Source organism: Nilaparvata lugens, chromosome 4, assembly GCF_014356525.2.
Source record: "Nilaparvata lugens isolate BPH chromosome 4, ASM1435652v1, whole genome shotgun sequence".
NCBI classification, from domain to species: Eukaryota; Metazoa; Arthropoda; class Insecta; order Hemiptera; family Delphacidae; genus Nilaparvata; species Nilaparvata lugens.
Window position 1 is genome coordinate 59,095,535 of NC_052507.1, and position 16,254 is coordinate 59,111,788.

At 35.8% G+C, this 16,254-nt stretch overlaps 2 protein-coding genes across 2 annotated transcripts; both read left to right on the forward strand.

Annotated features, from left to right (window-relative positions):
* Positions 1-1,842: 1,842 nt before the first annotated feature.
* LOC111054856 (NADH dehydrogenase [ubiquinone] 1 alpha subcomplex subunit 11) lies at positions 1,843-2,572 on the forward strand. Its single transcript, XM_022341970.2, has one exon. It carries the CDS (start codon positions 1,976-1,978, stop codon positions 2,474-2,476), a length of 501 nt encoding a protein of 166 aa, XP_022197662.1. The 5' UTR covers positions 1,843-1,975; the 3' UTR covers positions 2,477-2,572.
* Positions 2,573-3,591: 1,019 nt separating this feature from the next.
* Positions 3,592-5,151, forward strand: LOC111059954. Its single transcript, XM_022347581.2, has one exon. It carries the CDS (start codon positions 3,592-3,594, stop codon positions 5,149-5,151), a length of 1,560 nt encoding a protein of 519 aa, XP_022203273.2.
* Positions 5,152-16,254: the final 11,103 nt, after the last annotated feature.

A 16,254-nucleotide genomic window follows, 5' to 3' on the forward strand; every position in this document is an offset into this window, starting at 1 on the left:
CAAAGAGATAGAAAAATTTGGAGTGGTTCTAGGATCAAAGTGAACCAAGAACGCTTACAGATTGAAAAACACCCACAACTGAAGGATATTTCAACATTGAGAGTTTAAGAGAGACATTAGAAGAAGGCGCCTAAATTTCACGGCGACAAAAAAATCCACCTGACCACAGACTAATTAGAAGGATTATCTATCTTTACTTGGTGATATAAATATATGGTATGTACCAATGTAGGCTATTGGTATTGTAGCCTATGTATATTATGGTAGCGTGACCATATGGTCAGAAAATTGGTGGCATCCCGACACATAACTTACCCCATTGGATGATATGATAAATATGTATTATATGGTATTAGATAATATGATAAAAATTTGTTTCCAAATGGTGACACTCTGACTTGTCGATTCTAGTCTCCGCGACGTCATCATTTTTGGAAACACATGCTATTGACTAGAGTTGAGTCTCTTCTCGACCTAAGTCAAGTGTGAGTTGAGCCTTACAGTATCAATATTTATGACTTTCACATGAGGTGTAACAATAATCGTTTATCTTCCCATTGTTTGTGATATCAATATTGCAGATGGTTAGAGTTAATTAAGCAGGAGAATGATAACAGCCAAGAGCCAGTACCAGAGTGCAGCACTGCATGCTCTCCAACTGATGGTGATTTCAGCCAACAACATTATCTAATCCCTGGATATAATCTAATATTCATCAAAGAGGAAGAATATGGTGAGATTCAAGTTATTATTTCATTTATTTTTATTCATCAATGATAATAGCACATAACAATTATTGATAGTAAATGGAAAAAAGGAAATTAAGGAATAATATTATGTAGGGTAATGGCTATCAGATGTGGTTGCCATAGCAACAGTTATAGGTATAAGTTGCATTTATACACATTCCTTCAATAAATTGATTGTATGTGAGAAGATATTGTATGGTATTTATATGATCACTTAACCATATAGTCAGCTAAATTAGTGACATCACAACACATAACTTATTTACTGTTTTTAGTCTAGTGTAGAAGTTTAGTCAAATTGGAAAAAGGAGATAACTTTAAAACTTACTTACTTTTCGAAATGTTCCTTTTTAATCAAACTGTCTACTGTCATTTCAGAAGAGAGAAATCCAAAGATTGAACTAATACAATCATTTTCGAGAGTTGTCTCTTTATAATAATTGAAGTCAACAGAGTCAATATCCTCATATCTAGTTTGTTGTAAAAGGAGTCTCAATGAACTCACAAAAGTATCTCCCATATTCAAAACTTGAAACTAAAACTTGCAGAAGTTCAAATTTACTTTGAAAAAATGGAGTGATTTTAAAACAATTTTATAATGTAAAATTTAAAACATGTTCTAAACAAAATCCATGCATTTCAAGACACTGATAACTTAGTTAAACAACATTCAACACAAAACAAGATAACCAATCATTTTGATATGTAGAAACACCATTTCAATTTTCAAAAGGTAGTTTCGACTTGATTTTTATAAAAACCAATAATAACAATCCAAAATGTCTGCATTTTTATAAGTTATTGATAGTTTTTAGGTTAGTAGCACACAAGCCCACTTGCATTCTTGCATATTGCATTGGGCGCCAAAAGTTCATATTGATCAGGTTCAGCAACTCTATTATACTGGAACTTTGCTATGCTAGCGATTGAAAACCCAAACTTCTCAATGATGAAATAGATTTCTAAGAGGAATCGATATTAAAATGTTCATTTTTATGCAATTTTTAGTGTAGAAAAAATTTAAAACCAGTTTTTCCCTACAAATGGTACAAATACTCAATCAGTCAGCTGTTTGTTGACCACCAATCATATGCTCATCCATTCAAGGTCGTAACTGACCAAACTGCAGACAAGTAGTCATCCATCTTTCTGTGTTTTTACTTTATAGGTTATTTGTAAGGTCAAATTGTTTTTATAATAATAGCAAATATATAGTTACATTAAAAATGTCATTTTCGTACTTCGAGCATCCAGATGGAGAAGACACCATAAGAAAAATTGCTTTTACAAGTCGCTACGCACTAATGTTTGGGCTATTCAAGAGCACCGTCGATGTCGTTCTTATTGATGCACCAAAAGGATATCTCCAGACTGCAGCAAAGGTATTATCTGTAACTGCCCCTTTTGTAGGAGCCACTGCAATTGGCACTGGTGTTATATCGATGTCTACAAACATTAGACAAAAAGATGACCCACTCAACTACGTTATCGGAGGAGTTGTCGGCGGTTTATCATATGGTTTGTTTAAGGGAAAACTCAGTACAGCTTTGAATTACGCTGCCGTTATGGGCCTTCTTGCTCACGCATTTAAATACAATTATCAAAGAGGAGTTAAATTTGATGAAAGTGAGAAAGTGATACCAAACGACGTATCTATTTGGGGAAAATATCATGACTATTCATCTGTTAGACAACCACCAAAGGGTTGGATAGCAGCTTCTGATTAGGTTTATAATGTGGTTAATAGCTCATTGATAGTTTGAAATCCAGTTGTTTGTCAGTAATTGATCTGTTGTAATAAAATTTTACCTTATTAAATTTTATCATGTGTTTTATTTTGAAATAGATGAACAATGGACTAGACCTAATTGAACATTACATTATTGCTGAAGACATGCTAATAAAATTTACCAATAATATTGCTTTGATATGTTTAAACCAATACGACAAAAACAACAAATCACTCGACTCAACTCTATAGGCTTCAATGCACGAGTTACATATTCCTCAAGAATAATCCAGCCTGATGTAAATAAAATCAAGCTGGAATTTGTGACGCCTGACAGTGCCTCAAAATACATCTAAGTTTGTGATCATATTGAGAGAGAGAGAGAGAGAGGAGAGAGAGAGAGAGAGGAAAGAGAGAGAGAGTTAGTAAATGACAGTGAGTGAGTGATAAAACGACAAAGTAAGAGCAAGTATTATATTATGAATAAACAGGTATTGAATAGAATTGGGATGCTTGAATTATTCGTGACAATTTGACATCCGAACCGGGACACTCGTGGTAACAAAACTGTTACAATTATTACTGAAAGGTCAACGTGACTGCTTAGTTTGGTGCTGATTGGATATGTTTGTTATCAGATGCAGAAGTCGTGAATCTGTATAGAGACGACTGTATAGATGCGTGGACTTATTGTAGAAATGGATGAGAATCAACTTCTTAATTTGAATAAAAGAGGTTGAAGGAAGGTTCTATTGAGAGGGGTTTCTTGATTTTGGGAGGAACAAGAGAGAAGGTGAATTCGAGAGATGAGAGAAAGTAGGAGGAGGAGAAATAGGAAGTGAGAGAAAGGAAAGAATTTGAAAGAAAAAGTTGATGAAGAAAGGAAGGAACAGAGGATGAAGATGATATGTGTTCTTTTCTATACATTTCCGGGAAGGAATACAGAGCTTCTGAATTCGAAAACAGGGGTTTTAAGAAATTGTTCAAAAGAAAAATATAATGAAAGATGATGATTGATTGATTGAATTGGCAGAAGTATTACATAGACGCAATATTAATATATGCTGCATCCAGGAACTGAAATGAAAGGGGTCCAAATCCAGGGACATTGGAATGGGATACCAGCTTATATACCACGGTACAACAAACAAACGAAATGGAGTTGGCATTGTCCTAGACAAGCAGCTGAAACAACGCATTATATCTGTGGAGAGACATAGTGATAGAATTATGACCATCAAACTTGCACTGGACAGGCAACCTTGCTTAAATATCATTTCAACGTATGCTCCTCAGACAGGATGCACAAGTGAAGAAAAAGGGTGCTACTGGCAGGAACTACAAGATATTCTCCAGGGTATACCTATTTCAGAAAACAAAATCATGGCAGGCGATTTGAATGGCCATGTAGGTAGGCAGGCCCCAGAAGGATGTGTGGTACATGGTAACTATGGGTATGGTACAGCAAACATGCAGGGGCAGGATATTCTGGAGATTGCCGAAATTTTTGACATGCCAATAGTTAACACATGCTTCAAGAAGAAAGATGAACACCTTATCACCTACAAGAGTGGTGCAAATGCATCTCAAATCGACTACATCCTGTGTGATAGCCCAATGCGAAAATACTTTAAAGACTGTAAGATTATCCCAGGTGAACCTCTCACTACACAACACCGACTGTTGGTGGCATGTTTAAAGTTACCGCAGTGGAAAAACTGTTTCAGGAAGAAAGTTGAGCCAAGGATAAAATGGTTTAATCTTCAAAAGCCTCAAGGAAGAGCTCTGGCATCAAAAGTTGCAGGGCTTTTGGAAACGTGTAACACAGCAGGAAAAGATGTAAACATTGTATGGAAAGATTTCCAAAAGCACAGAACAGATACAGCCAAAGAAGTACTAGGTATTAGCAAGGGTATTCTGAAATATGGGAAAGACCCCAACTGGTGGATTGAAGATGTAAAACCATTTCTGCGAGAAAAGAAGTTGAGTTTCAAAACCTGGCAAACATCAAAAGAAGAGTCACATCGCCAAAAATATGTTGCTGCTAAGAAGCTGACTAAAAGGATTGTTGCATGCTTGCGGGCAGCAGCTAGAGAGGATATGTACAATAGATTGGAAAAAGCAGGTACAGACCAGGAAATTTTCAGAATTGCAAAACTCAGAAATAAACAGAATAAGGATATAAAACAGAATAAGTATGTGAGAAACTCCACAGGAACACTGTTAACTTCAGATAACGATATCAATGAAAGATGGCTTGAGTATTACAACCACCTATTAAATGAAGAGTTCCCACGAGAGCCACTACCTAGCCTACCTTTGGTGCAGGGCCCTATAAGAGCAGTTGCACTGGATGAAGTGAAAGCTGCCCTTCGCAAAATGAAAAATAGCAAAGCAACAGGACCTGATGAAGTACCTGCAGAACTCTTCAAAATATGCAGCGAGTCAAGTACAGTGTGGCTAACAAACCTCTTCAACCTCATACTTACAAAGGGTAAAATGCCTGATGGATGGAGGCAGAGCAACTTAGTGCCTTTTTACAAGAACAAGGGTGATGTGGCAGACTGTGGCAATTACCGTGCAATTAAGCTAACATCACATGCACTTAAGATCTGGGAAAGTGTGCTTGTGGAAAGACTCAAAGAATTAACCACAGTTACACTCAATGTGTAGAATTAATGTGGCTTCACTAGTGGGGTAGGCACAATAGATGCTATACACACCATAAAAATGTTGATGGAAAAATACAAAGCACTAAAGAAGGACCTTCATCTGGTCTTCATAGATCTTGAGAAAGCGTTCGACCGTGTTCCGAGAGAGCTTATATGGCAGGCACTACGGGCACAACTGGTTCCTGAACAATACATCGAAATCCTCAAGGACATGTATCATGACATCAAGACTAGAGTCCTCAGCCCTGCTGGTGTTGGTCCGGAATTTGAAGTCAAGGTCGGGGTGCACCAGGGATCCACTCTCAGTCCACTGTTGTTCAACATAGTCATGAACTACGTTACCGCACACCTTCAAAAGCCAGCCCCTTGGTCGCTTCTATATGCAGATGACATAGTCCTTGTAGCAGAAACTTCACAACAGGTTCAAATAGATTTAACAGCATGGTGCACAGTATTAGAAAGTCGAGGGCTGAGAGTAAGTCGTACTAAAACAGAATACATGCACTGTAACTTCTCAGGAATCAGAACATCTAACATCAGCGTGGCACAACCTCAGCTTGATGGCACTCCTTTAAAACAAGTTGACCACTTCAAATACTTAGGATCTACTCTTGCATGTACAGCCTCCGTTGACAGAGACATCAAGGACCGGATAGCAGCTGCATGGCTGAAATGGCGATCATTGACGGGAGTCATCTGCGATGCAAAAATGCCCATCGAGGTCAAAGGAAACATATAATTATAAGAGAGCAATCAGGCCAGTTTTAATGTATGGATCTGAATGTTGGGCTATGCGAAAGTCAGATGAACAACAAATTCATGTTACAGAGATGAAGATGCTCCGGTGGTCAGGAGGTGTAACCCTGAAAGACAAAGTTAGGTAAGTTGTAAGAGGAACATTTAAAGTTGCTAATATAACTGATAAGCTACGGGAAAATCGCTTGCGCTGGTACGGGCACGTTATGAGACGCGGTGAGGATCACATGACCAGACTCGTCATGAAAATTGAACAGCCTAGGAGACGCCCTGGTAGACCGCCGACAACCTGGATGGGTACCATTTCCAAGGATATGAGGACGACGGATTTAGAGCCTGAACTGACTCAACAACGCCCGGAATGGCGGAAAAGGATTAGGAGGGCCGACCCCAAGAGAAATGGGACATAGACTCAGGAGAAGAAGATGATTGATTGATTGAGTACTTTATTCATGTAGATTACAACAATATATACTGGCTTATACACTTATATACCATAGCTTGATGGAGAGAGATAAGTGGAGGAGAAGTAGAGTGATGAGTGTTGAGAGAGAGCTGTGAAAAGATGAATCTGGTAGTTATTCTAAATGATTTTTTTCGACAATATTTAATATGCATTCCAATTAGAAATCAAATTTTGTGAAATACACTTATTTTCCATCGGCTTTTTGCATTGCTCCAAAAGAAGAACAATCAAGATTTTTCCAAAGTAATTTGTTTCATGTTCATGAGTTTTTTTCTTAAAAACATTCTTCAGTTTCAAAAGTTTCAGTTTGTCTTTGTGCTGAAAAAATAAAGTTGCATTCAACATGGCGGATCTAAGATGGCGGACCAGATTTTTAAAGTTATATTAAAGTAGTATTTTCAATTTGAGTAGAATCCCCAATCACACCCACCATCAAATTACCTTTGTGTATGAGATATTAAGCCGCTCTCGGACTTTTCACCCACCCTGTATATACTATAGTACACATAACCTATAAGGTAACACATTAATGCATATTTGGGGGATTTATTGAATTTAATTTTCTAATGCATATATTTCCAATATAATGAATTATAGAGGGATATATGGCATTTTTTAATATTAGAAATAATAATTGAATATTTCAAATAATTGTAATGATCACTTGTAAAATCTTTTTATAGCTTTCCACTTTGATAAAAATTTCTTAGTCACGATCAAGTAATATTGACAAAAATTGTTGGCTACAATAAAAATCGTTGTGTAACAGACAAAATCACTTGAAAACTTGTAGAAATTCATTGTAACTACAAGTTTACAATGCTGCTTTTGTGAAACGCTTTGTAATCAGCTGTTCTCCAAAACCATGGTTGGCAACAAGACTTGTACAGTACCTTTTGTGAAACAGGTCCCACTGGACCCTGTTTCATAAAACTTAAAAGTCACGTAATACAGGGACCTGTTTCATAGAAGTTACAAGTCCTGTAATACAGGAAAAGTTCCTGTATTACAAATAAAATTTAGAAGTTTGTGTTTCATAAACAATTTTCCCTGTAAAACAATTTACAAGACATTTGCCTGTATTACGAGTGAATAATAGTAGCATATAGAGTACCATTCCAATTACATGCTCAATATAGCCGATAAAATCAGCTGTTCCTGTATTAGAGGACTTCTAAGTTTTTATGAAACCGGAAACTCGGTTTTTGAAAGCAAAACCCTGTAGGTTCTTCACACTAACAGGAAGGTCAAATATTGTTAGGCCTACGTCAAATTATTATTATTCCAATTATTATTAGTCCAGTCAAGGAAAGGTTATAGAGGGAAAAGTTGGGAAGACAATTTTTGACCCCGCAGTTCTGTTTAGTAAGGAGGTAAACATATCACAAGTCCCCACCCCTACCCACTGTGCTAAGGGGGTGGGGGTGGTTGGAAGGTACCATTTCTTGGTTTCTCGCATAAAACTCAAAAACTATGTATCCTACGGACTTTACTGTCATATAACAAATTAAAGCTTACATAATTTCCTACAATATTTATCCTACAACTTTTTCCATATCTCCTCTAGTTCTCGAGATATAGAAGGTGTGACATTTAAAAAAAACCGTTTGCCATCAATTTTTTTCTATTTTTGTTCTTATAACTTTTTAAAAATCGATGGGAAAAATCTATGCTGATTATGAGCTTGTAGAGCATTGAATCCTTTTCAATTTGATGTATAATTTCACACATTTACGAATTTCCCTACACACCTTTTGCAGCAGCTTTAGTGTTGAGTGTGAAATCTCCATTTTTGCAACAATAGACCAATTGACAAAGGAATTTGGAGGGAATGTTTTAAACAAAATTTTTGACTTTGCAGCTTTGTTGAGACTAGTTAGGAGGAGAACATATCAAAAGTCCCCATTCCTAACACAAGTGCTAAGGGGATGAGGGTGGTTTAAAAGTTGCATTATTCAGCGTTTTGCTTCGACGCTCATATCTAGAGAACAATGCATTCAATCGACATAATTAACTATTCGAAAATAGGGCTTGCTAATTTCACTACACTTTTTGTTCAGTGGAATTTTGTGATATACCCAACAGTTCCCGAGATATTCGCTCTTGAATGTGTGTAATTGTTAAAATAACAGGTTTTTATCCAATGTTTTGCTTTTTCAGGGCATATAACTCTCCAACAATGCACCTTAGAGACTGATGCTTATCGTAGGTTTGTAGAGCATTGAATTCTCTTTGAAATGATGTATTATTTCACCATTCCAAGTTTTCCTTTCATTCTTATAGCAGCTTTTACTTCTACTTTGTGGAGCCGGGCCGAGCCAAATCCGTTCAGGGCTACTGGCGCGGCTCGGCTCGGGCGAAATCCGTGAGTGTGTAGACTTTCCCGGCCGGGCGTGTGCAGTTACAAAAAATCTAAATCGCCTAAAAATTGAGATAGCAAAATTTTTATCTCAGATTCGGATTCATCGCCCTCGAATTAGTGAAACGGTTTGCGGGGACTCTAAAATAGTCGAAAATAAAAACTCTGTGAGCTCTTTAATGTTATTAAATGAAGAATTCTATTTCTATGAAGAATTTGGTTGAACATATAGCAAGAAAGTACTAGTACTGTAATAGTATATTTCGCACCTAGGGTCGAAAATGATACTTTTCCGGCTCGAAATCGGGTTTTAAGTCCGAGGCCGTAGGCCGAGGACTAGAAAAGACTGAGAGTCGGAAACACATTTTTGCCCGTGGTGCTAACGCTATTTTTCGCCACACTAAAAAAAACAATATATATCTATGAGAATAATTGTTTATTAGGCACAAAACTGAAAAGTCATAGCTCTAGCAAATCTGTGGTACGGTAATCTGAATATCAGGAAATTGTCCAAGAATCTTTATTTTTCCCATTTTCAGTGGATACAATTACAAATCATATAAATATGATGGGGAAAGAACAACAGGCATGGCCCAAAACTATTCTGTTCCCAAATTTTGATAATGAATAACATGTCTGAAAAAATAGGTTGTTTTAATAGTTTTAAGTAGTTACAAAATTATCCACCAGGTTTAGTGGTAAACGCAGTACTTAAGCTGGGTTTGGGTAGATTTCAATTTGTCTAAATAACCTAAAAGATTATGGTCAATTATGTTTTAATGTGGGAGGTTTAGTTTATACTTTCTTATTCTTTCAAATGGAAATAAGATTATGTTATTATGAATGTTTTGATTGTTGAATAATGAACACAAAATGAGAAGTTTTTTGATCAGCTGTTTTAGCGCACTTGAAATTTGGACAATCTGGATGTCAACAATGCTTGTTATCAACTGCGGAAGTTGAGGTTAGAATTCCTATCCTACTCTGAAAATCGAACCTGAATAGTTTATAATAAATTATTTGTATTTCATTCATCCAAATAAAATGATAGTATCTTGCAGAATATTTTATTCAATTCTAGAAGCATAAACTAATTCCGTTTCATAATAAACTATTTGTAAAAACGTTCAGCACCAATGGAATGAATGGAATTGCCCAAGTAGTTTCAAAATTATCCACCAGGTTTCGTGGCAAACGCAGTACTATGAGGTTAGAGGTCGGATTCTCTTATACTCTGAAAATTGAATATGAATAGTTTATAATATCTTATTTGTATTTCATTCATCCAAACAAAATTATAGTATCTTATTACAAAATACTTTATTCAATTTCTAGAAGAATAAACTGATTCCGTTTCATAAACCATTTTGTAAACACGTTCACATCAAATCAGAATCAGCTGACTTCAAGGTTATTTTACAGCCCTAGGGCCGTAAAAATTTTACCGGCCCGGTCAGAAAACAGTCATTTTCGGCCACCATATGACGCACGAAAACCAGCTCATTACATCCAAGTGGGGCGAAAAATAATAATACCAGTGTTTCCCAACAATTGTTATTAGATGTAGAATAAACATATTTCAATTTCTTATTCAATTAAAATCAACTTATTTTTATATTATTTTTGTCTATTTGTGTGAAATTTTATTGAGGAATCTTAAATTGAATCACATTTTTTTGTCTCTATTTTTACAGGATAATATCGAGTATGACAACCTTTTTCAATCAATGAATTGTCATAGTATTTTAAATACTAGGTATATCACACAAAATGTAAAAAGTTCTATACCGTACTTATTGGGAGCTGGTTGAGGCTTTACAGTATTAAGTATAGAGGTTCAATTCTCTATCTACTGCTACGCTGTGTGAATAAATTAAGAGTTGGTGTGTGTCTGTGTGAGAAAGAGAGAGAGAGATTGATTGATTTTATGGACAGTGTGCTAGGTCTCGACAGACCCATTGCACAGAAACAGCATTACTAAATATATATCTAGATAATTAAACAAAATAAACGATAGTATCATGAACAAAATAGTATCAATGCAATTAAGAAGAAGAAAAATTAATAGATAATTGGAAAATGAAAGAGTGTTATAATTATAAGATAGCAGAAAGCTCTATCCAGGAGTTAAGAGAGAATAGAGGAAAATAAGGGGACAGGGAGAAGAGATGAAGGAGAAAAGTAAAACATATAATATATATTAGAAATAAACTGCAAATAAAGCACAATTACTTTTAAGTGGCGTTGAAAGATCTGATAATGGAACTGCACTTCAGCGGACCTCAAAAAGCCTACTGAATTCACATCCGTCAGAGATTAGATTAGATTAGATTTCTTTATTTATGTATGTTACAATACATGAAAGCGAGAGAGAGTGTAAAGAGACAGATAACATAACAATAATGAGGAAATAGAAGTGAAAATGGTCAGAGTTAAATCCATATTCATAGTTGATTTTCTGATTTCATATTTGGATTCATCTTTTCAAAGTTTAAATAAAAAAAAGTTTTAAAAATGTTCATGTTTGGACCTAAAATTTCAAGTGTTCAAACCTTTCCCTTTGTGAGCAAAAAATTATTATCTTATTAACCTAGTACGTTTTTATTATAATAGAAAGCTATATTAATTATAGTAACAGAACAACTATATTAACAGCTATATTAACTATAGTAACAGAAAAAATCAAGGAAATTGTGCCACTCAGCAAAAAAACAAACTTAATAATAAGTACTATTCCTAATAGGTTTGATAGGCCAGAATTAAATGAAGCAATCAATTCGACAAACAAATCAATCCATAATACAATCAACAGCCTAAAAAATAAGAATTCTAAACAACTGGGGATTTGTTTTCTAAATGAAAGGCTGAAAAGACATAACTTCACTAATCATGGGTTGCATCTAAATCGATCTGGCAAAGTAATCTTTTGTAATAGATTGGCAGAGCTGATTGAAAGCCGTTTGCAATCCTCTGGTTTAAAAACAGTCAAAAAAACAAATACCGGTAACGATTTTTTAGTAAATTGGCTCAAAACAGGGAAAGGGAAATAGCTACAAATGCTAGAGATAGAGTAGCACAAGATGGTAAGGTTGAGTTTATACTTTTTTATTCTTTCAAATGTCAATAAGATGATATTATTATGAATGTTTTAATTATTGAATAATAAAAACAAATAATGAAAAGTTTTTTGATCAGCTGTTTTTGATCACCTTTCTTAGTTCCATGTTAGCGGCTGGAAAGGGTACTCTTTCCGGCCTAGGCCGGAAAGAAACCTGTTCTGACGTCAGACAAGAGTCGTCTGCAAACAATGTCTTTCAGATCTACGTAGGGACTGGAAAACAGCTGCTTTCTGTGCAGTGTGGCGAAAAAGTACTTTTCTTGAAATTTTTTATATGTAACATCGACGCTTTCTATTCGAACGATACTCATAGTCTTCAGTGAATCACACTATAGAACTGTAGGCCTATATATAAATCATAGATGCTTCTCATCATACCAATGCTGACTATAAGAACTGAATTTGAACTGTACTTAAGAGACCGGTGTGGTAGAAAATTGCACACCATAAACCCGGGGGGCCTCTAACGTGACAATGTGGTATAAAAATTGTTGAAAACAATGGAGGATTTGAATTTCATGAGAGCACCAGCTACTATTTCTGCGGCTACTTGTTTATTCTCGGAGCGTTTTGCATGCTTCGACTGGATAGCAGGCGAAATAATGAGGCTGAAACAGAAGCAGACCACATACGTTTACCGGGTAGATAAGTGGAGATAGGAGAGGAGTGAGAGGAGGAGGAAGGAGAAAGGATAGTTGAAGGGGAAAAACTGAATAAGTTGGTGAAGGTAAAGGAAGATGGTCAAGAAAAAGGGAGAGAGATGGGAACTGGAGGTGAGTAAGAAGTAGAGTTCAATGAAGGTGAGAAGGAGGAGGAGGAAGAGATGGAGGAGGAGGAGGAGGAGGAGGAGGAGGAGGAGGAGGAGGAGGAGAAGGAGGAGGAGGAGGGGGAGGAGGAGGAGGAGAAGAAGAAGAAGAAGAGAAGAAGAAGAAGAAGAAGGAGAAGGTGAAGGAGAAGGAGGAGGAGGAGGAGGAGGAGAGGGCCAAGGATGTGGTGAGGAAGAAGGAGAAGATGTATGAGTGGAAAGAGAAATATGCAGAAAATCTCAGAAGTAGTAAAAGTTCAAATACGGAAAATAAATTATCACAATAAGAAATACCTAGGTAGAAACATGAACATTGAAGACAGAAAAAGAATTGTGTGAGGAAGGAAAAGGGAAGAAGAAGAAATAAGTTGATGAGTGAAAGAAACTGAGAATGAGGATGAGGATGGGGGAAGAAGGGTGATGGAAGAGAGGATGAGTGAGAATGTGTGAAACCGTAATGGATAAACAGGAGATATAGGTGAAGAACTGGAGAAAAGCGAGGATGAGAAGGAAGGATGATGAAAGTGGAAATGAGGAAGTAAAACGAAAAAGATGACTACGATGAAAGAGGAGATAACGAAAAAGCAGTAAATAGGTATGTTAAATAAGGAGCTGATGAAAAATCAAAATTACAAGATGGAAGAGAATTCAAGAAGTGGAGTAAAATAGGGTAGGAAAGAGAAGAATGTAACAGATGTTGAAGACAGAAGTAAAATAAATTATTACTACAGAAAAGAGATAAAATAAATTATTTTTGAATTACAGTAGAAAGTATTACAAAAATCAGTAAAAAATTCAAATTAAAATTTATTCCCATGGTCAAAATACACAATAAGATTATATTCTCAGTTTTTGAAAGGAAAATCTATTAAATGAATAATGATAATGATATAAAGTAGTAAAAGATTATTGAAAACATCGATTTTAAATCATCGGCTATGAATAATGAAGTAGTACGCTACAGTGCTGTTCAGAGTAAATCATTCATAATGAGGCATTCGATGCACAATCCAAAAATTCCTGACTGAATACCTTAATGGAATTTAACAGGCGAGTTTGAGAGACAGGAGTTAATGAGAATATTGTGCGTTGAAATATTGAAGAAATCATCTAGAGAAGGTACGAACGGTCACAGACATTCTTGATACATTGTAGGCAACTTAATTATTAAGATAATTTGATGAGGATGGATAAAGTGGAGAAATTCCTCTCTGGGATCCGCGAAATAATTCATCCATCTCTTGAAGCTGTTTTTGATAGAATTCCGAGTAATCATACACCAAGCGTAGCGTGAAATCTCCTAAACTCAATCAATAATAACATAATCAAAAATCAATAATCAATATTTCACACCGGCCTAGCGTAGTTTTGGCATTGGGAGATACGACGGCTAAGTCTTCCATAAGTCTTAACATAATAAAAACATAATCAATAATCAATATTTCACACCGGCCTAGCGTAGTTTTGGCATTGGGGGATCCGACGGCTAAGTCTTCCGACGACGTATTTCTAGCTCCACTTGCCTTGTTCTGTTATGGTTTTCAAGTTGTCTCATATACTCGTATTCAACTATCCACTCACACAAGTGGTTTGAATATTTTGTGGATGAAGTTCTCCTATCGAAAGGGTGTAGGCTATGCTTCGATCGTGTTCCACTAAAACTGGGTATTGAGCTAGTTATACACACATTGATTTTTGGACGTACGATTTTTTGCCGTCCTTACAAATTCTATTATGTCAAACAGATAATGTTTGTCAAGTTCTGTCTAATCCAATGGAATTTATAAGATCGGAAAAAAATCGTACGTCCAAAAATTAATGTGTGTTTAACTGGCTTTAGTTGTATGAGTATCATTGAATAAGTTATCTGTTCTTTGGAGAAAGAGATACTAATACTTGTGAGCATACATCTTCTCCTTCTCTTTTATCACCCAAGCAAAAGACCAAGGTCTCATTAAACCATCATTCACAGCAGAGGAAGAATCGAAAACAGTTTGTAGTATTCTGATAGAAAAATGAAGTAAGTGCATCAAAAGTGTGAGATAATTGAAACGATTGGTATCGCAACTTTCTTTCTTGACAGAGCTTTGCTTGGACTGAACTAATCAGGTTCGAGGTGGCAAATTTTAAGAAAGTAGAATGAGAAGTTGCTTTGCACTATGTGTTCTAACAAATGAATATTCACTAAGAATATTTAGGCCCGGTTGCCCAATAGCCGGTTAAATTTTAATCGTGATTAATTTCATGAGAACCAATCAGAAAAGGTTTTTTCGAAAAGAAGCCTTCTCTGATTGTGCAATCGGCTCACGAAAGACAAATAGATATACAAATCACTGTCTTCTACAATGAATTGTCACATCCATTTCCACAATTGAAATATGCAATAATCAAAAATTGCAAAATACGAAAAATGAATATTAATGATTGTCTGCATTGAAATGTTTTGAAACTTATTTTTGCAAATGTACTTCAATTCTTAGGCTGATGATCAGTCATTTTGGTAAAGTCATGAATTATATAATCAGGAGCAGTTTTTCTGTTCTTGTTCAACGTATTGTGCGCTGTAACAAGTGCCTCATCCCAAAACCTAACGGTTCAAGCTGTCACAGGTTGTACGTCTCTATTTTCGCGCGGTTGCCACATTACTCCCACAAACCACACCTACGCGCATGCGTGGAGCGACGCCACCTAGTGACATTAAGTGACAGTGACATTAACCAAATTAACTAAACCCGACAAGTCTTGTCACTTACGCGTGAGCAACACGGCACTAACACAACGCTAGGAAATGAGTTGGAAAACGCAGGATAGCACACTAATCTATATTTGATTGCCAGAATGCATCTTGTAATGTCTCCGGCCTGAGAATAAATAAGTTAGAAACCAGCGGAGGATGCTATTTTTATTCTAGTTGAGTTTTCCTACCTACCGTAAACTTAAAATAATACGAAAACTGAAACCAGCGCTCACAATTTTTTCATTTTCTATTCAGTTATCAGTTACGTTATCCTAGCTACCAAAAACTTGAATAAGGAGAAAAATATTTTTATTTTTAGATCCATTTACTACTCCGCTGCTCATAACTTGAGTCTCACCCCATACGTATGTAAAGTATTCATTGTTTTTCCGAAATCTATTCCCAAATATTATGAGTAATATTTTTCAGTTATTTTTAATAACTGAAATCAGCTCTCATGATTTTGTTTTTAATTTTATATTCAGTCATCAGTTACATTAACTCAGCTGAAAAGTTTTTTCATACGGAAAAAAATACGAGAATTCGTATTTGTTGATCAATTTGGTGCTCCGCTATTTGTTAACTTGAGACTCACTTCTCCCTATACGTATGCAAAGTATCATGGCTTACTTTAGATAATATCTTATCTATCTATAGTAAGCTGTGAAAGTATTCATAGTTTTTCCCGAGTATATTCCCAATTATCATAAGTCACATTTCTCTTCATATTTTCTTCATCTATCCTTTTTCACTCTCATTCTCTGTAAACTTTGAAGCACGAAATGAGAGATTCCACCATCAGGGGACCCTAAATTTGTGGCTAGCAGTAAGTTTTCACTTTTCATGAGAACGCTGACGAATTC